Source organism: Salvia hispanica, chromosome 2 (genome assembly GCF_029641045.1).
Source record: "Salvia hispanica isolate PSC_SH4W2 chromosome 2, Shi_PSC_v1, whole genome shotgun sequence".
Lineage (NCBI taxonomy): Eukaryota > Viridiplantae > Streptophyta > Magnoliopsida > Lamiales > Lamiaceae > Salvia > Salvia hispanica.
The window spans coordinates 29,999,240-30,025,643 of NC_142693.1; the positions used below are offsets into that span (position 1 = coordinate 29,999,240).

Below are 26,404 nucleotides of genomic sequence, written 5' to 3' on the forward strand. Positions count from 1 at the left end.
TTATTTCACCTCTTAAGGAATAAAATATTTTTACGCAATTTACTTTCTACTGCTTCAAAACCCTCGTTCTTGCCGTGTTTGATCGTCGGGCAAACGATTCCGCGACTTCATGGAGGAATTCTACCGGAGTTAGGGAGTTTGGTCCTAACAAGTGGTGCCTTCATTGTCGAACTCATTTATCGATGGCACATCTGAATGCTACACGTACAGAACCGATGGTGGTATCTTCCACCAGCGTCATTCGCGGGCTAGAGCAGCTTTCGACGTCGACCGCACCCTTGAATGCGTCGGTGTTGGCTTGGGAACATGTACTAGCGTCAATTGCCCGAGTAGAAGCCCGTTTGGACGCGTCAGAACGCCGATCCAACACCTCGCCGCCACAACCTAGGCCTGATCCTGATCCACCTTATGCAGATTGGCACGGTGGGAGAGGAGACTCGACGTTCCAGAGACCGATAATTACTACAGCAACGTCGGTCGCTTCACAACCACAATTAGGGTTCGGAGGACCCTCATCGCGTGACACACATCGTCACGGGACATCTGCCTGGGAGCACCAGGGCAGCGGCAGCAACTGGAACAGGGGCAAACAGACGACCGCGTGGGATAACCCATGTCATCGACAGGAGATCCGCGGCGAGAGGCGATCGACGGCTTGGGACAGCCCTTGGAGTAGACAAGACGCTGGGGGATTTTCCGATCCACCGCGCTACGATCAGTACCGTTCAGAGAAACCGCGCTATGAGCAGATGAAACCACCACGCTTTGACGAGACAGAGGCAGCGAATTGGATATCGAAGGTGCAATACTATTTTGATCATATGGGAACACCGGATGACCAAAAGTTACACTACGTGGTGATGATGTTTGAAGGACAGGCGTCAGAGTGGATTTTTAATTACAGAGACAACAATCCGAATGCCAATTGGTCTGATTTACTAGAAGACGTTCGGCGGCGTTTCGATCCACAGTGCTTTCAGAGTTTTATCGGACTTATTGCGAAGCTACAGCAGACAGGTTTATTGGCTGAGTACAATTCGTCCTTCGAGACGATGCTGAATCGTGTTCGCGGGGTACCAGAGTATATTCTACTACCTATTTACATCGAGGGCCTAGCACAACCGGTGAAGAATCAGGTTAAGCATCAACATCCGGCCTCGGTGGCCGCAGCCATGGCGTTAGCCGTAGAATACGACAGCTGCATTGACAGATCACAGCCGTCGACGGGTTTTCAGAGGCGTAGTGGTGGTCGCTTTGAGCAACGCCAATCAGGCCAGCCTATGGCTTTACCAGCCCCGTCGCAGCAGGTTCCGAGGCCTCCTCAACATAAATTTTCTGAATACTCTAACTTACCGGTACTCAAGCTGTCGCCAGCGCAGAAAGCGGAGCGTTCCCGCTTGGGCCTTTGTTGGTGGTGCCCGGAGAAATGGGTTCCAGGCCACAACTGTAAGGGAAAGTTTTTGGTATATATGGGTATGGAGGAAGATTCGGAGGATGAAGTTCCAGAGGAGATGGAGGATGATCCGGGGAATCAGCTGGTTACGGCAGACATCTCGCATATCTTTGTGATGGAAGGAAGGCAGAAGGAGGACAATATTGAGCTGGCAGGTATGATTGGCACGGCGGAGGTGCGCATACTGGTGGATACGGGGAGTTCACACGACTTTCTACATCCCCGCGTGGCTGAACGGTTGGCGCTTCCGCTACAGAAGGTGCGACCCTTTAGGGTCTATGTGGGAAACGGCGAATCCTTATTGTGCTCTTGGGCATCAAGACAGACACGGATCGTTGTGCAAAATCATGTGTTTCTGGTGGATTTACACATTCTTCCAGTACATGGTCCGGAGGTGATTCTAGGAAGGGTGTGGCTGAAATCACTACGGCGAGTGACGAACGACTTTGATGCAGGTACATTGGAGTTTGTGCGGAATGGCGAACACATCCGACTAAAGCTGGTGCCGCCCCCAACCAGGTCAGTTTCGTTGCAACGATTTGCATCGCTGCTTGCACTTCGAGGCGAGGCGGAGTTGTTCGAACTTGTCCAATTGCCCCAACGTGACACAGATACCGAGGCAGCAGCGTCGGTTTGCTTTCCAAAGGATCTGCCGGAGGAAATTCTGGCAATGTTGAAGTCGCACGGAAAGGTGTTTGGGTTGCCTTCGGGTATGCCGCCTAAGCGCCAGTTTGACCACAAGATTCATCTGCTACCGGAATCGAAGCCGGTGAACGTGCGACCGTACAGATATCCATACTTTCAGAAGACGGAAATCGAGCGACAAGTCAAGGAAATGTTGGAGACGGGCATCATTCGACCCAGTCAGAGCCCTTTCTCGTCACCTGTTTTACGGATATGGAAGAAAGACGGATCATTCCGTTTTTGCATTGATTACCGGGCCTTGAACGCAGCAACGGTGCCTGATCACTTCCCCATCCCCACTATGGATGAGCTGTTTGATGAATTGGGCTCAGCTAGGTTCTTCACAAAACTGGATTTGCGCTCTGGATATCACCAGATCCGGATGTGCGAGGATGATGTGTATAAGACAGCATTTCGGACTCACGACGGCCATTTTGAGTTTCTAGTAATGCCATTCGGATTGACAAACGCGCCATCTACTTTCCAAGTAGGGAGTTTGGTCCTAACACTGCAGGTTGCTGGTTTCTGCCATCACCCAATACCCTTTCACCAATATTACAACTTCATCAATACTTCCACCTAGTCGTCTATTTGAAACCAATTTGTGCATCATGTTATACTTCAATTCCATGTATCTTTTAGCGCTTACAAACATCAACGATACAGAATATGTCATTGCAAGCAAGAGGAGCATGATAGCTACCATTGCAATTTGTTGGCGAAACATATACAACACATCAGGAACTAAGGGAACTGTCTGAACAATATGAATGCATACATTTACCGTGATAGTGATGACTAGGACGCCTAAAGCTGCTATGTGCAGTAACATTTCATTATTCTTCATGGACCCCAAAGATATGATGAAATGATTCATACAAATACACATGAAAGCAAGGCTGTTAATCCGTGTATATTGATCTTGGGAGCTAATGTCAGTGCCTGTTAGATCTACAGGCAGCTTCATCACCACAGCTAATACTGCCAATGAGAAAGCGTTGAGAGAGAAGAACTTACATGGGATCCAACGCCTTCTGCTATAGAGACCATTGACAATATCAGCCGCGATAGCAAGCAAGCAGGCGGCACTAGCTGCTGCAACATACAGCCCTATCCATGGCATAGTGGAATCAAGTTTGTTTTGCACCTCCTCGAATAACCGGGTGCAGTCACGGTCAGATAGAGACATGACCTCGGAGGCTAATTCTCTCGATTTGATTCATGCTTTTCTTTGTTTGATAATTTGCTTTGGATGGAATTTTGTTGCATATACCACACACATTTAAGTCATGCGCGCTGAGAGAATGGAGACACAAGTCTTCGCATCAAAGATTATTAACTATATTAATCGTTGCGCGTGACTCTAAAGTCTAAAAGTTAATGCCTTTAATTTTAAAAAAGAAAGTTTTGTACCAAAAAACTCCATTATCAAGTTCTGAACGACTACGAAATTTCTTCCCTTCTTCTCGAAGAGCGGGTATCATATCAATTAATTAATCGGTATTCCCGTGGCTGATGTAGTGATGAGTCGACTCTAGTCCCGAGTCTCTAATTTTGGTTACCATCTTACTTCTATGATAATATTAGTAGTTTCTTCTTCTTTTTTTTTTTTTTTTTTTTTAAAAAAAAATTAGAGACTTTGAAGACAATACGTATTTAATGCAAAAATTGACAAAGTTAAAGAGTAAATGAGAAAATGAATTGAAATAGTATTAGTAGATAGCTTCACTCACATCATTAAATATTAATGGTGTAATGTGTAATATTAGTTGTGTAATGGACGAATTATTCTAATAATTCTAATGGACGAATTATTATTCTAATAATTCTTTAGTCTATACACAGTATAAATGAGTACGACATGCATGTCATAAAATTATAATCGTAAGAATTTCATAGTAATGTTTTTAGAAATTCAATTGTCATAAATTTATCCTATTTTTCGATTTCCATCCGTCCCCAAAATTTGCTCCATTTCATTTTTACCATTTTTGGTAGTGGACCCTATATTCCACTAAATCATTTATACCCACATTTTATTATAAAACTAATACATAAAAGTAGGACCCACAATCCATTAATTTTTTTCAACTCACTTTCCATTATATTTCTTAAAACTCGTGCCGGATATAAATTTTGGAGAACGGAGGTAGTATATTTTTAGGAAAAAAATATTTTTATGTAAAAACATTTGTGCACTTTCTACATCTATTAATTTATTGTATTTTCTTACAGAAATGCAATCGCTATTGATTTTTTAATTTAAGATAAAATCAACAGGTGGCTACTTGGGTGCCTTAATGCTTACTAACAAAAAATATTCACCATTGATATCTCCAGATAATACTCCCTCCGTCTCAAGATAAGTGACTTGTATTCCTTTTTGGGGTGTCCCACTATAAATTACCTATTTCCATTTTTAGCAAAAAGTCACCTCTCTTACTTTATTTTCCACCTACTTTATTCTCTCTTCTCTCTTCTACTTTTCCCCCTCTCATACTTTACTCTCTCCACTTTAACTTATTTAAATACAATTCCTTAAATCTCGTGCCCAAAAGAAGTAAGTCACTTATCTTGGGACGGAGGGAGTATATAAATATGAAGTGTTTTTTAATAATTGGTATATGATTGCAGAGTCGTTTTCATGTTTTACTTTGTGCCACTGGTTAAATTATTTCACTTTCAGGGACATCAGTATGGAATTTTCATATGCATTTTATGCTTGGAGTTATTATCATCACTTCTTAAATAATTTCCCCAACAACGTCATCTTTGAATAACGATGTAACTCGAAAATAAATATTTCACAAAATTTAATATACCAATAGAAGATATGATCATAGCGTTAAAGTTGAAATCACTAAAAAATGTCGCACCCTCTCGACAAAACAATGATATCATCCACGGTGAAACAAATTTCTTGTTATGAATTCTCACTAGCCGAGATCCGATCAGCCACCGGAGATTTTAGTGAGGAACATCTCATCGGAAAAGGAGGATTCGGAAAAGTATACAAATGCGTCATCGACAACGGCTATATGACTGTGGCCATAAAGCGGCTAGCCTCAAACTCCAACCAAGGGGAACGCGAGTTTGCGGCCGAGACAGCGACACTAACTAAGATCCAATATTGTAATCTGGTCTCTCTGATTGGCTTTTGCAACGAGCAGGGAGAGATGATTCTTGTTTACGAGTACATGTCCAATGGAACGCTGTCTGAGATCTAACCACCTATACGGCCTGGTGAGGGACAGTGACGACCAATCCTCTTTAACATGGAATCAACGACTTAAAATCTGTGTTGGAGCTGCCCGAGGTCTGGACTATCTTCACTCCACCAACTCAATCATACACCGTGATGTCAAGTCTAGTAATATCCTTCTTGATGGAGATTTCACAGCTAAGGTCTCAGATATTGGCTTGGCAAAACAGATGAGTTCAGATATGTCATCAAGCCATGTCAGCGCAAGCGTTAAGGGCTCGTTTGGGTATTTTGACCCGTGCTATTTTACCACGGGGAGGCTTACTATGGCAAGTGACACATATTCCTTTGGAGTTGTGCTGTTGGAAGTATTGAGTGGGAAACGAGCTGTTGATCCGCGCCTTGACGAGGACTACCTCTGTTTGACCATGTGGGCTCAAGAAAAAATTCGAAATGGAAAAGCTGACCAGATTGTTTCTCCGAATTTGAGGGGTAAAATCTCAAAAGATTGCCTCAAGACATTTTTAGAGGTTGCTAAGAGATGTTTAAATCATGAACCAAAGAAACGGCCAGCAATGAATCGAGTTGTGTCCCAACTCGAGTTTGCCCTTCAACAGCAGGAGAAAGGGGCAACAAGTTTGTTTAATGCATTTTGGAAGAGAGTTAGACCATCTGGTAAAAGTGAATTCTTTCTTTTTATACACAACTATATATTTTATGAGTCTTTCTTTATGCAATTATGTGGCTTATGGTGACATATATAGGAACTGCGAAAATGATGAGGTTGAAGTTACTAAGCTACCTGCATTTGTAAAAGAAGAAGAAGAATTAGTACAGTATGATGAACTGAGAGAAGTTGGCATGCTCCCTACCATTTCAGTTGATGAATCAGATGATAAAGAGAATGTAATCGACGTTCCTGCCATTCCAATAGCAGAACTCAGGGAGATGACAAACGATTTTAACGTGAGGTTTTTGATTGCTAACGAATCCAGTGGAGGGAGTTTGTACCATGGAGTCTTACAAAATGGACAGCATGTAGCAATCAAAAAGCTCTACAAGAAGTCACCGCTGAAAATATTTCTATCCAAGGTTCAACATATTTTGATTCGTCTTTGAAAACAAACTGTGTTACCTAAGCATAAGTTTTGTTCTGTTTAGGTATCAGCAATATCTAGGTTGAAGCATGAACACGTGGTTGAGCTACTTGGTTATTGCGTGGACGATGACATGCAAATCTTGGGGTACGAGTTTGATCCACAATGTTCCCTGCATAACAGTCTCCATGGTCCGGCTCTGTCATGGGTTCAAAGAAGTAAAATTGCTCTTGGGGTTGCAAGAGGATTATGCTACATTCATGGAAAGGCGATGGTTCATCGTGGTGTTAGATCTTGCAGCGTTATACTGTTTGATGATGAAATTTCTAAAATAACTTATTTTCATCAATCAATGGAGTGTTCTTGTAAGGAAGCCTATCTTGATGAGCGCCATCCTCTCGCGTTCCCCCCGTGTTTGCAGTACCATCCTCCAGAGTAGGTTTACTATTTTTATTGTCTTAATTTCTCAATGATGATTGATGAAGAGAATTAGTTTGGTAATGCAATTGGTTTGTAGATTTATATGGCCTGCAGGCCATAGTCAGAAAGGCGACGTTTACAGCTTTGGTGTGGTTCTGTACGAACTCTTGGCAGGTCATGTATTAGCTCCGAGATTGGTATGTGAACAACTGTTGTTTTAGTCTGTATGAGTTATATAGTGATTCCAATTTTCTCTTTACACTGATGTAACACAGCAGGCAAGGTCACTGCTACGCGAAGACAAGGTACACGAGATTGTGGATGCTAGACTAGAGGGAGACTACCCTCCTAAGGCAGTTGCAAGGGTAATTAAAAATCAGTTATTTGACTTATTTAACTCTTCCAAATGCAATGCTAGAATTTGTGTCTTCCTTTTACTTTTACTGTGATGTGATTTCTGCTGAAAATAGATGGATGCCGTTGCTGCGTTGTGCCTCGAACGAGAAGCTGATTCCCGTCCAGACATGAGCACTGTTGTAAGAGAACTCGAGATTGCATCATGCGAAACGCAAGCTTTTCTCCAACAATAGCACTATACGTATGAGAACAAAGTGATAATGCATACTCATAGAAACCTTTTTGCTTCATTTAGTTGATTTTATTCCTTGTTTTGAGCAATAGTTTCTTATGTATTTCCAGCTGAAATTAGGATATGGTGGCAGTTTATTAGCTATTTGCTCAAGGTGAAAGTTTAATATTGCTCAAAGAAAATCAATAAATTTATAGTATAAGAAAATCCAATTTTATTCCTTGCTTTGAGCAATGGTTTCTTTAGTATAACGCGGGAAAAACCAACTTCGTGGTACATAAGCTACAAGGTGAAGTTTTTATTGATACCGCCACAAACTAAGATTATGAGAGTCACGGCAAAAATTTGTGCCACAATCTAAGATTAAGAGTCATAGCTAGGCCTGCTTAACCGGTTCTCCGGTTCTCGGGTACCCGGTACCGGAACCGGAACCGGTCGGGTAATTGAGGAACCGGGAACCGGAAAAACCGGTTTCGGTTCCAGGTTTCGGTTCTTATGCTTTTGAAAATTCCGGTTCCGGTTCTATCCGGAACCGACCGGTTCTTACCCGGAACCGAATAATATATCAATTTTAGATATTATAAAATTTAAATATAAATTAAAATAATAAACTAAGCATATTTCATTTGTTTTATTATTCATAAAATATTTTTGATTATCCTATTAGCAAAAGTGATTACTGCCTTTGCAAAAAGAAAGTATTACTTTTTGTGATCAATCTTCAATTTTTCGCACCTTTTATTAGATCAAAATTATTTGTTGATTCGCTCCTATTATGATAACTCAAAAATAATTGAAAATTTTAAAAAATAACTCATAATTAATTAAGATTTTTTTATTATAAAAAATCAAGTTTAAAGTGAATGATTAAATGTATTAATATATCGATTTTTTTCTAAAATCAAAATAGAGTAATTAAGATTTTGGTCTTTTGAATATTATTGCCTTATTAGAATATTGGTTTCGTATTTTGTTGTGTATAGATTGTAATTTTTAGTGTTAGATTTTTTTAGTAATTTATTAAATTATTGTTTTAGGTATTTAAATATTGGTTGATGCATATTGTTATCTTGTTGATTTGCATTTTTTGTATTTTTTGTGTTTATTTGGACTTTTAGGTATTAATTATTTTAGGTATTTATTGAATTATAGTTTTTAGGTATTGGAATATTGGATTATGAATATTGTTATTTTGATGATTTGTATTTATTTGAATTTTTCGGTATTAATTGCTATATTTCTATATGTTGAATTATTTAAAAAAAATTAAAATTGAAACTACAAATCGGTTCCGGTTCGGATCCGGAATCGACCGGTTCTTATCCGGCCGGTTCGGAACTGAAACCGGCCGGATCCGATTCCGGTTCCGATTCCCAAATTTATGATAATTTGTAACCGGGTACCCAGTCAACCGGACCGGGTAGAACCAGAACCGGCCGAATAAGCAGGCCTAGTCATAGCTAAAATTTGTGATTTAAATAATCAATAGATTATTTAAAAACTGCAAGGGCATATTTAGGTTGTAGAGTTATTCTCATGTAAGCATCAAAGATTTCAAAGTGCAACGTAAAATGCCTTATTTAAAATCATCAATCTAAATTTTTAAGAAGCCATTATTTGAACTATATGTAATTCATTCAATCAAATAACCAATGAACTAATGTAGTCAACCAAATCATCCAAGTTTATCAGATAAAACATGTACTCACGTAGTTTACTCTAATTTATTCTGAAAATAAATGTTTCTTTACAAACTCAGAAGCACTGGAATTGGGCCGTGGTTGTCGTTTTGAGACAAACTCGGAATGCTTGGGTATTATTAGTTGGGCCTGGCTATCGTTGCAACAATATATGTAGTCAATGATTAATAATTCTTCATGGCCCTGTTTTTGCTTTTGAAAACCCTTGATTTTTAAAAATAAATAAATTAATATTAAATTATATATAAAATAATACTAGGAGTTAATATTTAATATTTTTATTATCATAAAACAAAAAGTAAAAACCATCAACTAAATTAAAATGTCAAAAAGCCAAATTTATGAACAAGTACAACATTACTCTTTTGGGAATTAATTACCCTATGTAATCGCTATTGCTAATTCACACGCCGATTATGCATTACCTGTGAAATAGTTAAATTTTACTAGTATAATTCACAACTAAAATAGACCAAGTTGGGAATAACTTTTTATTATTACAATTCACAAATCCCAAACAATCTTAGTTGTGAACTAGTTCTTTTTAGTTGTAATTCACATTTTCTAACACTCTTAATAATGAATAATGTTATTATTTTATAATTAAAAAATAAGAATACATATAAGTAATTGTGAATAACAAGATTTTTAACAGCTTATAGTGTTAGTTGGTAATAAATCAAATAAAGTGGCTAAAGAATACATTAAATAAATTTTGTGACTAAATTGGAGTACTTTTCTGCATTAATTCATTCTATTTTTGTAGTTTAAGTTTGTTAGAGTTCCTTCGAAATTTATAATGAAATAATAAATGATAAAATAAATTCTTTCACTTTCAATTCCTCTTTCATTTTCTCACTTTCTTATAAAAAATAATCATATGTTATTCGTCATTTATTTAATTATTGGTAAAATAATAAAAATGTGAATTAAGAATGGCAAGTTGTAGCTTATCAACATTATTTTTTTCATTTTTTGATTAATTGTTAAATATGGTTGCTGTTTTACAGTTGATATTTGTTGATAGATTTGCACACTATTAATCGATCCATTTGGTGGAGAAATAGGAGAGCAAGCTGTGGCCGGCTCAATGTATATCAAATGAGTTACAACCATGCTTGATAAGAATTAAGAACATACTAGCAACAGAAATCCAAGTGTTCAACGAAGAGAAACAGAAACGGATAAAAGTTACAATCACAATTCTAAGACACATTTTGTAATAGAAATTCAAATGCACTAGAGAAACATAAAAAGGTAACTAACATTAGAATTACTACCCTAGAATTGTTGCATTGTCACTTGATGTTGAGGGAGTTATTGCATTGTCACTTGATGCTGGAGGAGATGCCAAAGGAGATATTGCATTGTCACCTGATGTTGAAGGAGGTTCCAAATGAGATATTTCATTGTCACTTGAAGTTGAAGGAGGTGCCAAAGGATTTTCAATATCCGGCGCCATGGATGCCCTCCACTCATCAATATTACCAGCTTTCTCTACATCCAAACGTGGTAGCTCATGCTGCTGCAGAATTTCAAGAATCTCCTTACTCTCACCGAGAAGACGAGCTGCTCGCATTACGCTGTCATGCCTTTTTCTGAAGTCGTTTTCGTGACACTTGAGTCTTATGACTCGCAGTAGATTGGTGAGGCACGCTGATAGTATATCCGCAATGGTGATGGATATACTCCCAAATAGTTCGTCATCACTTTGGTGCTCGCCATTTTCCACCCTTACCAAGATCGACTGAGCTATCCTGTACATTGAGTTAGCAGCTATGACTCTAGAAGGCCAATTTAGAGGGTCATGCATCAGAACATCTCCTGGTTGAGCTGTGAATTCTGTCACAATCTGTTTTGCAACATCAGAGAGGTTTTGCAGTGTTTCCTTGTGCGTTGCGCCTCTCACACTCATGCTTTCAAGATCTTTATCATCCCACTTTTTGTATACCTCAACTCCAATCCAAACCGCATCTGCTGCTTTTATGATGCTTTCCAACTCCCCATTTTTGTCCAGAGTTTTCTCGATAAGCTTCACAATTGACAAGCCCTGTGTAACACTAGCCAATAGCTGGTTAGCCTCATCATTTGTAGTGTTGGTAAGTGCAAGTGCAATAGTCGTCAAAGTCACGATCGGTAGAGACCAGCAATTTGGAGGTTCTTGAGAACACAAGCTTGGAACCTCCTGATTATTGTCAAATTGTACCACCCCACTGAAGTTTGTAGATTTCCTCACAAGTCGGATCAGACTCTTAGGTCGGTATCTTTCGCCTACCCGTATCATTCTATCCGCCATCTTGCAGATGCGCATGACCATTTTATCAGGCAATTGTGACTCACCTTCAAGTAGAATGACATATTGGCTAAAATCCACATCCCTTGAAGATTCGGTTCCTCCCTTCTTGCAAAAATGAAAGAAACTTGCTCTCCAAAGAAAAACAGAGAGAAATAGAACCAGTTTTCCAGATGAAACAATGAGAATCTGAGCAACAATGCAGATATTTAGAAAAAATCTTACTACATCATAATGTAGCTTCCTGCAGATGGGGTTTGAAATTCGGAAGGGAAGTGGTGTTTCCCTCCACTCTACAAGCTTCGAAGTCCAGTACTTGTCCACCTTGAGTTCATCTCTGAAGCTCTTCTGTTCTGTCTCTGCAACCCTGATGGTCCAAGCAGTGAACCATCTAGATATAGGACTAATACTTCCAACTATCACTCCAATAAGTTGAAAGATCATTATAGAACAAATGGACGCGCCATAGTTGGATGACTTGTCACAATAAATGATCAATTCTGAACTGAATAATTTGGGATGTAGAACAACTAGAAATTGGAAGGAGAGTAGTAGGACTGTCAAACTACACAAGAGAGCGGAAGTAGAAGAAATGGGAGATCTTGCCAGCACAAACTGTGGGCAAGCGGTCTCCGCCATCACCCAATACCCTTTTACCAATATTTCAACTTCATCAATACTCTCATTTACTTGTCTATTTACAACCAATTTGTGCATCTCATTATATTTCAACTCCGTGTATATTTTGGCGCTTGGAACCATCAACGACATACAACATGCCATTGCAAGGGTGAGGAGCATGATTACAAGAGATAAGATTTGTTGGGGAAACATATAACTTGAAACGAAAACCATCTGAACAATATGAATGCATACATTAACCGTGATAGTAATTACTAGGAGGCCTAAAGCTGCTACGTTGGGTACAATGTCATTATTCTCCATGGACCCCAAAGATATCATGAAATTATTCATACAAATACACAGGAAAGCAATGCTGCAAATCCGTGTAAGTTGATCTTCGTCCGTAATGTCTGTGATTGTTAGGTCTACCGGAATCTTCATAGTCACAGCTAATACTGTCAACGAGAAAGCGTTGAGGGAGAAGAACTTACATTTTTGCCAATACCTTTTGCTCATACAGGACACGGAAAAATCAACCGTCATAGCAGCCACGCAGGCTAGAGTAGCTACTTCAATATATCTCCCTATCCACGGCATGGTTGAATCAAGTTGTGTTTGCACCTCCTCACGTAACTGGCTGCAGTCAGTTAAATTAACCATGGCCTCGGAAGCTAACTAGTCGATTTGATTTCTGCTTCTTTTTGATTGATGGTGGTGTATACGGTTGTATGTACCACACTCTTATAAATTCAATCGAATGAATCTTTGATGGAGAAAGTAGGGCAGGCTGCATTATCAAAATAATAGGAATAACTTTTTGGGCTGCGTGAGACTCTATAGTCAAAAAGTCGATGTCTTTACCAAAAATGCAAACGTTCGCATCCATTCCAGTATCAGATTCTGAACTCGTATTATCGTACTGGTTTCACATCAAAACTAAGTTAATGATTTTGACTGGTTGTCAAGTCGTTGTCGTCTAGATATGCCTCCAAATTTCCCACAAAATAGTCCCATTTTGACCCGGCACGGATTTTAAGAAATATAATGAAAAGTGAGTTGAAAAAGTTGGTGGAACGTGGGTCTTACTTTTAAAGTATTAGTTTTATAATAAAATGTGAGTAGGAATGAGCTAGTGGAATATGAGGTTCACTACTAAAAATAGTAAAAGTGAAATGGGACAAACTTTATAGGACGGACGAAAAATGAAGAAATGGGACAATCTTTGCGGGACGGAGGAAGTACAGGTATGCGAAGAAGCAAAATTCATATTGATAATAAGAGAATTTCATAAAAGAAAATTATGTCGACGGTTTGATGAGATGCTGTATAAAAGTAACATCTAGACATTAATTAATAGCACTATAAAAGAGTATCAATTAGCCATATATTTTAACATTTTGTCCTTAATCAACTTCATTAATTTGATCCATTATCAACCAATATTATAGGCAAAGAATTACTTCCTCCATCCAGCAGTTTGCCGCATTATTGAATGACACATGATTTTATGTGGAATAATTGAGTATGATAAAACAGAGTGCAAAGTGTATGATAAAATAGAGTGAAAAGTGTGATTGGATACTTTAATGAGGAGAGAATAGCGAAATTTATTTTAAAGTATATAAAAAATGAACATTTTTAATCAGACAAACTAAAAAGAAAATGTGAGCATCTTGAATTGGACAGAGTGAATAATTTATAACCAAATCATTAAATGCGGAAAGCGATAACATAAGACTCAGTTATGGTTAATGGGTAAATTTATAATTGTGAAAAACTTTTACCCAATTTTACTTTTAAAAAAAAAATTATCATAAAGTATTTTTAGACATTTACTCTTATTATTTTATAAGTATATGATTTGAGTTATAGATTATAGCAGTAAATGGTAAATCAATAATATATTACTTTTTTGAAATTAAGGGATACTATTATGCATTGTCTTTGTCTCTTAAAAATAGAAACTTTTATTTTTATGAAGTGGATCCCCATAATCTATTAATATTATTTTCATTATTTTTCTATTCATCATTTTTATTTTATCAATACTAATTATATAATAAAATTCGTATTGTTTCAGAAGTTTCTATCGTTAAAGATAGAGCTAATATGTATAATATGTATATAGACTATAAATAGATCCATCCGTGAGCAACCATACACATTCTCGGAGATTAAGATGTGAAGCTCAGGCCCAAATAGGCAGGATTTCTAAGTTTGTCCCAATTCCCAAATAAAAAACCATGGCCCAATTAGAGGGCTTTGCCTAATTTAGTATTCCCTCCGTCCCAAAAAAAATTTAGTCATATTCTTTTTTAGCCCGTCCCAATAAAGTTGAGTCATTTCCTTTTTTAATAAAAGACAAAACATCTAATCACTTTTTTTTTATTCCATAATTTACTTTACTCTCTCTTATCTTTTCTACTTTTTTCATCTCTCCTATTTATTTAATATAAATTCTTAACCTCCGTATCCAAAAGTTTTGTCTCAACTTTTATGGGACGGAGGGAGTACTAGTAACATTTCTTTTACAAAATAAATAAATGAATTTATGCAACGTTATTTTTGTTAGATACTTCCTATTCACGATTAGATACATTTCTTTTACTATTCAGTAAATCAATTCTGTTTCTGTTCCGTGGTAATTGATCCAAATAAGCATTTTTTTTTCTAACTTTACGCTATACTCATTTTCCTGGGGACTAACTTGGCTGTTTTAAGACATTATTTCCAAACACATTTTGTTGGTGCGCTAAAAGTACATTTAAAGCATGTTCTCGCTACGGGTGGGTAGGTAAGGTATATCTTACCGAAACCACCATACCGTATATCTTATTGTAAATACGGTATGCGAAAAAGTCATACCTTTATCTTACCAAAGTTTTGATATACCGAACTTCGGTATACCTTATTTTCGGTATGACGAATTTTCATACTGATACCGTACCTCATTTTCGGTATACCGTACTGAAGTTCGGTATACCTTACTTTTGTGGTATACCTGACGTTCAACATCAATTAAAATAGAAAATTAGAGTATTTAGAATATTACTTATATTTTATAATTTTAAAAATAAATTAAATATAATTTATTTATAATTATATTTATATTTCACAATAGATTTTATAATTCAAAAATATATAAAATATATTTTATATATAATTGTGTTTATATTTTTGTGGTATATATCTTAGTTTACAGTATATACCTTAATTTACGGTATATACCAAATTTCGATATGCAGCGGTATACCGTGGTATTTGAAAATTTATACCGTTACCTTACCGAAAGATTTCGGTAAGGTATCATACCGTACCAAAATTCACGGTATACCGAAAATTCGGTATTTTCGGTATTTTTTCGGTACGATAAGACCGGTATTTCGGTATTTTTCCTCAACCCTAGTTCTCACCACTTTCTCACCACTGAACACACGTAACACATAATTAGGAAAACAATATGTTTTACCAAAGACAATGATAGATTCAACATGCAATTAATAAGATCATACCGTGCAATGAATATATAAGATATTTATACAAGCAAGGAGACAATTCCACAAAAATCAAACGACAACTACAATCTTTAATTTTTGACCAAAATTTCCAGCCTATTATCACACTCAACAACTTGGCCCTTCTTAAGTTGATGAAATAGAATAATGGGATGGAATGGAATGGAATGAGATTATTTTATTTACCTATTTGATATTATGGAATGAATGAGAGAATGGAATAAAAGTGCAAAGAAAATAGTAAAAAGTTGTTATTTCATTCATATTTTTATTTCATTCCATCATCCTATGAAAGAGGTTGAAAATTTTATTATAATTGACAAAATCGAACTACCGGCCGTTGTTCCTCCTCATCGTGAACTAAAACAATTAATTAAGTATCGTGTAAACACCGAAATAGCAACCAAACTGAATCCAAATTTAAAACAAAAGGCATTGAAATTCAAAATCACCAAAGAAAACTTTATAAAACCCATTATACTTTATTTAAGTCATTCAATCAAATTACCAATGACCTAACATAATCAACCAAATCATCCAAGTTGACTGATGATGAACCTCCTTTACTAACAGCCTTTCTAGCAAGTTTAGACCAATCTTGTGCCCTTTCGATAAACTCATTCTTCCTCACTTCCATAACCTCCATAACCGCCTTCTCAACAACCAATCTATCACAACTATCTTTAATATCCAAACCCATTCCCCAAACCTCGCTCACAAACCTACTATTAATAGTTTGATCACCAAAATAAGGCCAACAAATCATCGGCACACCCGCAACAATGCTCTCCAGAGTCGAGTTCCATCCACTGTGCGTCAGAAACCCACCCACCGCAGGGTGGTTGAGCACCTTCTCCTGAGGGGCCCACTTCACCAAGTAACCCTTTTCTTTAGTACCCTCCATCAATTCCGCCGGGATTTGATTACCTCCGGTGATGGAATCCGGGCGCATCACCCACAAGAATCTCTGAGAACTATTCACCAAACCATGCCAGAACTCCATCAACTGCTCTCTTGTGACAACAGTTATGCTCCCGAAGCTCACGTAGATCACCGATCTGGGCGGCTGGGCGTTCAGCCAGTCTATGCAGCTCCGGTCTTCCGCCCAGAAGTTACCGGAGAGAATTTCGGCCTCGGCCTCCTTCTCGACGAGCCGGCATTTCAGGTGCTCATGGATCGGGCCGATGGTGTAGATTTTCGGTATGTGGCTGCCCAATTGCGATATGATCTGACCTTCGATGTCTTCAAATGTGTTAAATATTGCACCTTGTGCGCGCACAAGCTGCCTCGACACGGCGGCCAACGACTTTAGTAAGGAATCGTTCGATTCGCCGCCACCGCGGAAGAAGCTCGGCAGGTCGCGGCGGCGGAGGAAACTTTCCATTCCCGGTACGCTTTTCACTAACGCATCCATATCTCCTACACAATATATAGGAAAATTGGTTATGTTTGGAAAATCATAAATTTTGGTCAAATTCTAGTTTGTGGTCCCATCACTTTAAAATAAGTCAGAAAAATATAAAATTTTGATTTGTTCGCAGTTAGTTATCTTATGGTGAGAAAATTATCGAATGCGTGTAATATATCGTTGTTGGTTTTCAACGATATCGTTTTCTTTATGAATATATAAAATCATTTAATCCACCAGTGATCACAACTATGCATAATTTCTCGAGTGTATATAATTTCAAAAGGTCCAAACTTAATAATTTTTCCAACTGATTTTAATAGTTGCGAAACATACTAGAATTTGACCAAATTTAATGTATTTTGACTTGATGTATAATCAATTATATTATTAAAAATCAAAATCAAGAAATGAAGAGTCAACGATATATACCTTTCACAGGAACTTCTTTAGCTTCCATAAGCTCATTTATATGGAAAAAAGCCCATAAATTAGAAAGAGTCGAAGTGCGGAAATACAGCAAAGGAATCCGACTCTCCTCCGCAAAATCAACGGCGAAACTAAGCAACCCGTCCGCGACAAGGCATGTAACCGGCCTACGCGCCGCGGACGCCAAAAAATCCTCATCAACCATCATCTTCTTGAAGCGCGGCACCATCACGTTTGTGACTGAGGGGAAGACTTCCAAGACTCTCTCCCCGGCGCGGGGATGATCGTCGGGGAGGCCATCGGAGATCGTCCGGAACTGAAAGCCGGGGTAGCGGGCGAAGGTGGCGGCCACGGCGGTGTGCTGAAGGAGGCGGCGGTTGCTGAAGTCGGAAACTATGAAGGTGACGTGGAATTCGGATAAGCAGAAAAGATGAGCTAGATTGAGCATGGGGCTGAGATGGCCTTGAATCGGATAGGGGAAGATGAGGACATGAGGCGGCATCTTTTCACCTTCGGAGCCCATTTTTGGACAGAGATGCAAACGATGTAATTTGGTGTTGGATTTATATTACAATGTTGTCTAATACAACAAAGTCGGCCATTAGTTCATTCATTGACCATATTAATATGTCGGATAGTCAAGATTCTGTTTTTCATTTGTGTTATTATTAGTTGGTTGATTGCGAATTAAATCATTGTCTTTCACTTCTTTGTGTAGGAGACGTCATGTTTGGCCAATCCCGAAACTTTCAGAAATAATAGATTATATGACAGATAAAAAGTACTATGCCGCAAAATGTTCGACTACTTCATTTAATACAATCTAACTAGTTTGCCACGCTTTTTATTTTTACGCGTAACGTCAACAAATTCATACAGGTAGCACGACATTTTTCGTCACTAGACAAAAAAAATGTCATAGTTTTATTAGAGGTAGATCAAACTTAATGGTTTTTTGGTAATTTTTCGATTCTTTTAATTTTTTTAATAATTCGTGCTCCATAGATAGATATTCCATAAACCTAACCTACTCCATCGTCCATAGATAGATATTGAATAAACTTTGATTTTAAAAATATGATTTTTTTAATAGTAATAGATATTCTAAAATAATAATGTGCGATATTTAATAACAGATGAATAAAGTATTTTTGAATATCGACAAACATAATTTGATGAGACAGAGTCACGTAAACTCTCCAATAACAATGGAATTTTGGAAGTACTAATTTTGTATAATGTTGAAATATGACAATACTATTACGACTTTCAATAATTGGATATTTGATAATAATGTTTGTTTATTTTTCTTGTTTTGTTGTAGTACCAAATTTTAATTTGGATATCATCCTTTTCTGACCAAACTAGTGACTTGGATCGGTGGAAAAGAGGGCAAGAAAAGTTGCATTTTTGAGTAATAATTGAATAACTACTATGCAAGTTGCTCACTGCTGACGTATGTTGCAAATTATTTTATATCATCCTCCATTTTTTTAAAGAGTAATGTGAACTTTGGTCTTAAACATATGCTTAAAATATTAATTTGGTCAAAAACATTTATTTTTTGGAATACGGGTCCTAAACATTTGAAATTGTTAACGAAGTGGTCCTAATTTGACGGAATCGTTAATTTTTTACGGTCAGCACCCAATTAACGATTTTTTGACTTAATTAGTATAATGATGCAAAATAATTTAATAAAATAAAATAAAAATATTAAAAAAAAATAAAATAGAAATTCTCACATATCTCTTCCTCTCCTTCCTCTCTCACCGAGGAAACTCAATCCATCACTCTCCCTCATCAATTCTAAAGGGTTACCTCCTGCAAAATCAACTCCTCCATCTCCACATCCGATTCTCATTCTCACCCCATCAAAATCCAAGAATTCGCCTACAAAGACCTCCAATTAGCCACCGCCAACTTCTCCGACTCCAAGAAGCCCTCCGCCAACGATCTCGACAACGAGATTAACATCCTCTCCTCCCTCTACAGCCCCTCCCTCACCAACCTTCTCGGCTTCTACACCAACTCCCACGGCCGCCGCCTCCTCCTCGTCGAATTCATGAGCAACGACAATTTGTACGATTTCCTCCACACCAATCCCCGCCCCCCAACCTGGCCCCGCTGCCTCTGATTAGCCCTCTAGACCGCCATTCGTCACCGTTGGTGGTGGATTGGGCGATTCCGCTGATAAAAAAGCGGAAATTCATCAGCGAGTACGATCCTAGAGCTCCGGCGCCCAGGTATGCGAGGGTTCGGCGAAATGCGTGAGGTCGGGCAGAGAGAGGAGGTTGATGAAGGAGGTGGCAAGGTGTTTGGCTGAGCTGCTGAATTCGTGGAATGGATTATCGAATCCTTGCATCATGGGGAAGGATGTGGAAATCATTGAAACGCCATTGAAGAATCAACAACTAGAGTTGGGGGTTCAAAGCAATTTGATGGAATAATGGTTTAGGCCTACAACTACAAATTTCAGATTTTAGAATTGATGAGGGAGAGTGATGTATTGGGTGTCGCCGGAGAGAGAGGGGGAGAGGAAGAGAGATGTGAGAGAGATTTTATTTTAGAATTTTTTTTAATTTAAATTCAATTTAATTTAAATTAATTACTAATTTGGTCAAAAAATTTGGTAATTTACGGCTGATCGTCAGAAAATTGACGGAATCGTAAAAAAAGGACCAAACGACAACGTTTTCGTATGTTTAGGACCAAACAGACAGCGTTTTCATATGTTATGGACCCGTTTTTCAAAAAGTGAATGTTTTGGACCAAAATAGTATTTTGAGCATATATTTAGAACCAAAATTGCAATTTCCTCTTTTTTAAATATAATGGTATACATCAGCGAATTCTGCCTTGAAATTTTCTGTCTAATTTTATAACTAATTTGATACTACATCCTTAATAATTTTAATTAAGTAATATACAAAATGAAATTAAATTAACCTTCAACTTATACATTAACCAACAAATTTATATTATGATTGATTCGATTGACAATCTTAGTCAAAGCGACAAGTGCAACTAAGATAAAGAGAAAAGAGTGACGGTTCCCTTCTTTTTCCTTCCACTTCTGCAATTCAATTTTTACAATCCACAATTGGCATGATTTTTACTATCTATCAATCGCCAAATATTCTGATTTTCAAAACTTCAATTCGAATCTTTTCTTTCAACAATATCTCACTTTGATACGGTTTTTTTCTGATAAAATATCCTTGATTTGAAGAGATGTGATTTCTCCATCAATTTGCTGAGAAATCGGAGTTGGAACTTGGAAATCGATTCTTAATTTACTGAAAAAGTTGGATTGCTGGAGGAAAGAACCGCAGTTCTGTAGGGCTTGCGGTTTATAAAAGTGTTTGTAAGTTTGGGCTTTCTTTCATTTTATTGGACTTTATGCTACATAAATGGGATGCCTTAAATAGGATCATATTTTATCATTTTAGACTATTTACTCCATCCATCAACTAGAATATATACTTTTTCATTTTTAGTCGGTTCACAAAAATATACACTTTCTAATTTAATTTTTTTTTCCCTATGTGAGATCCATTCTCCATTAATAATATTTTAATATATATTTTTTTTTTATCTATTCTTCTCTTACTTTATCAATTATAAATTAAAATTCATGCTCAACCAAAAGTGCATATTCTTATGAGACGGAGGAAATACTTTTTCAATCTCATTTCTTTTATTTTTAATAAATAAAATTCATAGTGGACGTTTTAATACTCCGGTCGTTCGTTCCAAGGTAATTAAGTTGTACTTTCTTTTTGGTTGTTCTAAGGTAGTTGAATCATTTATGTTTTTGTAACATCCCACTTTTTCGAACCCTAATTTTAGAGACATGGAAATTTTTGCATTAAATGCTTTTGATGCTATGATATGTGGAATTAAATGATGAATGATTTATTGCAATACTCTTTGTGACCTAATTGCGATATGTGACTAAGTTTGAGTTGAATAGTCAAACTTGTTGAATATGTGACGTGGCTATTGAATAGTCAACATGGTGGAAAATATAACGTGGCCGTGGAATGGTCAAAGTCGTTGGAAAATGTGAAGTGGAGGTGAAATTCGAAAATGTGAATATTTGGATGCGGGGAAAATAATATTGTGCTGAATCATTTTCCTAAGGGATGAGTGAGAATTTAATAGGAGCATTATTTAATTATGTGGAATTTTCGACCCCTCCTATTTATTGGAAAGAAATCCTATTTTTCTTGGATTTAAATTGTTGTTTGGGATAATTATCCGAATTAAATCCAAAGTCCGAATATTCCTTATTTTGTTGATGAAATTTTCGAAACCCTTGTCATATAAGGGGATTTTCGAAAATCCCTTATATTATGGGAGAATGGATTATTTTTACTATATTACTTGATCCCTTGTTTATTCTCTTCCATAAATAAATTCAAATATCCTAGCATATCTTGCCAAATCTAAAAAGATTTTTCCATATCCTAATTAAATTAGGATTTAAATTAAATTCCTTCTAAGGAATTGAAAATCATGCCACTTTCCATATATCTTGGGGAGATTTACATATATCTTGGGGAGATTTATTATTATTTTCTTGCTCCGTGATATTTTATTCTACTCCGTGAAATATTCAAAAATAAATCATAGGCTAAATAATAGCCTAAGATTCGAAATTTACATACTTTTCTCCCCTACTTCACGCCAATTTCACCAATAAATCTTTCCAAATCTTTATTTATTTAATTATTGGATTATATCTCGCACTCTATAAATAAGAGTGAGAACCCAAAACCCTAGCATCAGAAAAACCACCCCCCCGCTCTACTTCACGTCGCTCTCTTCTCTCTCCCACTCTCTCAAATATTTCTTTTACTTCCTCAATTAATTCTTCATCATTTGGGGAAGAATTGAAGCTGCAATTCAAGATTTTGTCGAAGAATCAAGATTCTACTTGTTTCCTACCGATTGTTCTTTTGAAAAAGTTACTTTTATTTTGATCTTCTCTTCTTCTACCGATCAATCGGTGTTCTTGAGTCCACATGCATTTAGATCGAGTGAAGGGGAAAATTAATCGGTGAATTTTGATGCATGTGTGGGTGTGTGACCGTGTGTGCGTGTGTGCATGCCTCGGTATGCGTGCACATGTGTGTTGTGTGTGTGTGCGTGTGTTGTGTGTGGGAAACACTCATGCGTGACACGATTTGATGATAAATCTGGAATTGTTGTGTGAATAAAAACGATATGATAATCGTACTTTGATTTTGATTGGTGATATTGAAAATAATCGATGGGAAAAGGGAAACGTGAGATCATGCATGATTTTGATCCATGATTGAGACTTATTTGAAATATATGAACTAAAGGTGATAGTTCGCGTTCCCGGTGTGATAACAAGAAGAAGTGCGTTTTTGAACTCGAAGGAAATCGAGGTGGGCTTTATTCTTAAACTCTCTCTTATGTTGCAAATTTATGAAAGTGGAGCAATAAGGGTGGATTAAACTGTTATGCCATGCCTATGAATTATTTTGGATATTGTGTGTGTCTGATGCCTAGATTGTGAGTACGCTCCATTAGGCTAAAGGGATATAAAAACGAATTCGGGTCTGAGTAGGGCCGCAAACCCTATCAGGCTAGTGTACACGGGAGATCGGGAGCCGTCCTTGCTAGTCGGCCGATCTCGTGGGCGAAAGTGTGGCCACACTTCGTCGCACCATATGAAATGATGATTGATGAGAAAATGGGAGGTATTGTTTGACTGGCCAGTCCATGAAATATTTTGTGATACTCGATACTTATATTTAAATAAATGCAAAACCTCGAGTTCACTATGGTAAGGGTGGCATAACTATAAAATGATTTGGCATGAGTCCACTGAGTATGTTTAAAATACTCAGCCCTGCATGTGTTTTCCCTATGTGCAGGTTGAGCGGCGACGGGCGGTCGGTGGTGTTGAGATGGTTGAATCGAATAATATGGATGGTTGGGATTTTGAGTGTAGTCGTGTCCTCATACATGGCTTCGCTTTCTCTTGGAATGCTTCCGTTGAATATTTTGAAACTCATTATCTTTGGTTGTTGTGAACTTATTTCTTTGATTTGGAATAATGGGAATTATTGCGTTTTGTTGGAGTTACAATAAACCTTTGATTTTTGAGCTTAGCCTATGCTATCTATTAAATCTTGATCTTCGTATTTAAAGCCGTTGACTTGTTGCGTTGATCTTCATTAAACACTTGGTCAAATCTCTTTAAATGAAACCCTAGTCTACATTTCTTGTTGCCTTAAGTTCGCTTAGTTAACAGTCGTTGTATTTATTATACCCTAGAAATGCCGGGCTGTTACAGTTGGTATCAGAGCCTCAGTTCTTTCCACTCTGGACCCAAGAGTCTTGTTGTAATAAAATTATGAAATTTGTGGGAAATGATTAAATAATATCGTCGAAGACTCAACACCACGACTCGTCTCCGCTCAACCACGAAGAATGAGGTAACCCGTATCTTTGAATATTGATTTGAATTATGAAAAGTTGGAAGTTGAAGCGAATGGAAGTTGTTGTGATATTTGGAAATTTGTGTTGGAGTATAAAATGATGATTATGCATGCATGCGAAATTGCAAAGTGTGATTATGCAAAACAAATGATGAATGTTGTTATGCAAGTGATTATATGTTAAGACCGTTATGAGTTGAACGAATAAAACTCTATGGAAATTCTATATGATTTGTGATTTCATGACTGATCGATGAACAACGTTATAAGTTGAGCTTGAGCATGCTATGCTTAGTTGAAAATCGAGTTGTGATTGGAAAATTTGGATGACGATATCGAACTTGGAGGCATAAAAACGCCGAATGCGAGGCGAACGAACTTGCGAGAACGAAATTGCGAACTATCAAAATGCAAAAAATATATATGTATATATACGAGCCTTTTGCCTCGGAAATGAAATTCCGTTCATTCTTGTGCTGATGCTGAGATTTCTTTTGTAGATGCCTAACCAGTATTACGCACCGATGCGCAACCGTTATGCGAAGAACAAGGTTTTCCCTGTCGAAACCTACCAAGAGTTTGAGTGGGATGGAAAGTCCTTTCTCCTAACCTACGTCACTGAATTCTACGATCGCTGGATGGATGCATACGCGTATGGGGGAGTTACCCATCACGCGGGGATCTCGAGATTGATCCACAGCCTGCCTTCCCCATGGAGTGAATGGACTGCTCAAGCTGCGATACCGTTTACGTGGTTTAGTCCGCCCGAGTACAAGCCTCGAGGCGATATGATCGGCTTGATTGGAGTGCTACTCCCAGCCATGGCAGCCGCAAGGGATGGACCGCCGCTTAGTCCCCCAGCGCACAAGTATCCGCCGAGTCAAGCCCGTCGATGGAGATATCGTCGTGATAAGGAGCCGCATGTGGATCGTGTCCCCACTAAACCAAGGCTTAGGACTCCTACGTCTAACCCGTTGGTCATAAATGGGAACGTGGAGGACATGCGTGCGATAACCCCTCCGCCCCTGGATGTTGGTGGACCAAGCGAGGACGAGGAGCCTTTCGAGGAGGGACACGACCTGGACATGGGAAATGTTGATGAGGATGAGGACTCCGAGGAGGATATGAATGATATTGACTAGGAGTGTTGGTCGTAGAAAACATTGTTTTGCTTCCCCTATATTTTGATGATTTTTGCTAAACTCTTGCCTTATTTTTTTAATGCTCTTTTGGAAATTTCCGTTGATACTAAGACCTCATTGAGGCAACGTTTTTTTTATGCTATGGGGAGAATTTTTACGTTTCATTCCGTGGTCGTTACCTTATAATGTGATGGATTTCCATACTGTTATTCCTATGCCATTGAGAAAATCGTCTATCACTATGTTATCATGCCATCATATCATCACACCACTATCTTTGAAGACCTTATTGCGCCTTATACTTGCCACTTGAATTGCATAAGTGCCACTTGATTACAGTTACCTTGTTGATAAGGACCAATGATTCTTTTGATACCCTATGGTGCAACCAATTTTGTGATGCTTTGACACTACTTGTGAAACCCACCTATGTGACGAACTTTTTGCTTGGCCATATGCACCAAAACAATTGTCCCATGAACCTTGTTATACCACGTGACTGTTGTTAGAATATTGAGAATAATCCGTGTATTGATAAATCAGAATGCCGCCGAGACGCCATAACCGTCAACCGACACCTCCGCCTTCGAGCGAGGAGAGTGTGACGCAGTCAATTCAGACACCGCCGCCTCCCCCACCCCCGGTTAATCGGGAAATAGTGAAGTTGTTCTTGGAACAGAAACCACCTGTTTTTGATGGACTTGGAGAACCGGCTAAGGCCGAAGCATGGATCCGCGCGATAGAGCGTATCTTCGCAATCTTGGGATGCAATGATAGGGAACGGATGAGTTGTGTTACTCACCAACTAACCGAGGCAGCCGACTTTTGGTGGGATACTAGAACGAAGACCTTGACGCGAGATCAAGTAGAAGCAATGACGTGGGAAGATTTCAAGACCGAATTGTACAACAAATATGTGCCGAAGAGCTACCGGAAAGCAAAGACATCCGAGTTCCATAATCTGACTCAAGGACGCATGACTGTGACCAGGTACGATCGAGCGCTCAACAGCATGACCCGATACGCCCCTGATCAAGTCGACACTGACGAGAATCTGTCGGACAAGTTCCGTGAGGGACTAAGGTCCGAGATAAAGATGTCGTTGGCCAGTCGAGGGAGACTCACCTACGCTAAAGCTTTGGCACTCGCGTTGGATATTGAAGCCGCAATGCCTAGAGAGAGAACAAAGGAGAACTCTACACCGTCTCTGCCCCCATCACATCACTCCCGGGAGAAGAGAAAGTGAGAGGATTCTAGGAATTTCTACGATGGGAAGCGACACCAGTCGAATCAGCATCGATCCCAGCACGGAGGAGGGCAACATACGTCTAGCCAGAGAGGAGAGTATCGACCCAGGGCAACGCAGTGC

General features: G+C 38.2%; 4 protein-coding genes and 1 pseudogene across 5 annotated transcripts; 3 read left to right on the forward strand and 2 right to left on the reverse strand.

Annotated features, from left to right (window-relative positions):
- The first annotated feature begins 182 nt into the window (after positions 1–182).
- On the forward strand, positions 183–2,720 carry LOC148932102 (uncharacterized). Its single transcript, XM_089064999.1, has one exon. It carries the CDS (start codon positions 183–185, stop codon positions 2,718–2,720), a length of 2,538 nt encoding a protein of 845 aa, XP_088921125.1.
- A 2,267-nt stretch (positions 2,721–4,987) lies between these two features.
- Positions 4,988–7,675, forward strand: LOC125202754 (uncharacterized; annotated as a pseudogene). The gene is made up of 6 exons (XR_016135467.1): positions 4,988–6,020; positions 6,172–6,431; positions 6,501–6,871; positions 6,954–7,053; positions 7,132–7,221; positions 7,327–7,675. The product of XR_016135467.1 is annotated as an uncharacterized LOC125202754 (transcript).
- A 2,640-nt stretch (positions 7,676–10,315) lies between these two features.
- LOC125191943 (uncharacterized) lies at positions 10,316–12,749 on the reverse strand. Its single transcript, XM_048089381.2, has one exon. It carries the CDS (start codon positions 12,720–12,722, stop codon positions 10,422–10,424), a length of 2,301 nt encoding a protein of 766 aa, XP_047945338.2. The 5' UTR covers positions 12,723–12,749; the 3' UTR covers positions 10,316–10,421.
- Positions 12,750–16,012: 3,263 nt separating this feature from the next.
- LOC125218820 (7-deoxyloganetic acid glucosyl transferase-like) lies at positions 16,013–18,001 on the reverse strand. Its single transcript, XM_048120601.2, has 2 exons — positions 17,418–18,001; positions 16,013–16,996 (listed from the first exon to the last, which is right to left on the reverse strand). The coding sequence occupies exons 1-2, from the start codon at positions 17,935–17,937 to the stop codon at positions 16,077–16,079; spliced, it is 1,440 nt and encodes a 479-aa protein (XP_047976558.2). The 5' UTR covers positions 17,938–18,001; the 3' UTR covers positions 16,013–16,076.
- Positions 18,002–24,393: 6,392 nt separating this feature from the next.
- Positions 24,394–25,035, forward strand: LOC148932103 (uncharacterized). The gene has a single exon (XM_089065000.1). The coding sequence runs from the start codon at positions 24,394–24,396 to the stop codon at positions 25,033–25,035; it is 642 nt and encodes a 213-aa protein (XP_088921126.1).
- The last annotated feature ends 1,369 nt before the right edge of the window (positions 25,036–26,404 follow it).

Excerpts from the sequence above, each read along its gene's own strand:
- LOC148932102 (XM_089064999.1), top strand. The coding sequence starts at position 183 with ATGGCACATCTGAATGCTACACGTACAGAACCGATGGTGGTATCTTCC.
- LOC125191943 (XM_048089381.2), bottom strand. The coding sequence starts at position 12,722 with ATGGTTAATTTAACTGACTGCAGCCAGTTACGTGAGGAGGTGCAAACA.
- LOC125218820 (XM_048120601.2), bottom strand. The coding sequence starts at position 17,937 with ATGGGCTCCGAAGGTGAAAAGATGCCGCCTCATGTCCTCATCTTCCCC. Across the intron at positions 16,997-17,417 it reads TAAAGAAGTTCCTGTGAAAG|GAGATATGGATGCGTTAGTG; the intron begins GTATATATCGTT and ends TATATTGTGTAG.
- LOC148932103 (XM_089065000.1), top strand. The coding sequence starts at position 24,394 with ATGCCTAACCAGTATTACGCACCGATGCGCAACCGTTATGCGAAGAAC.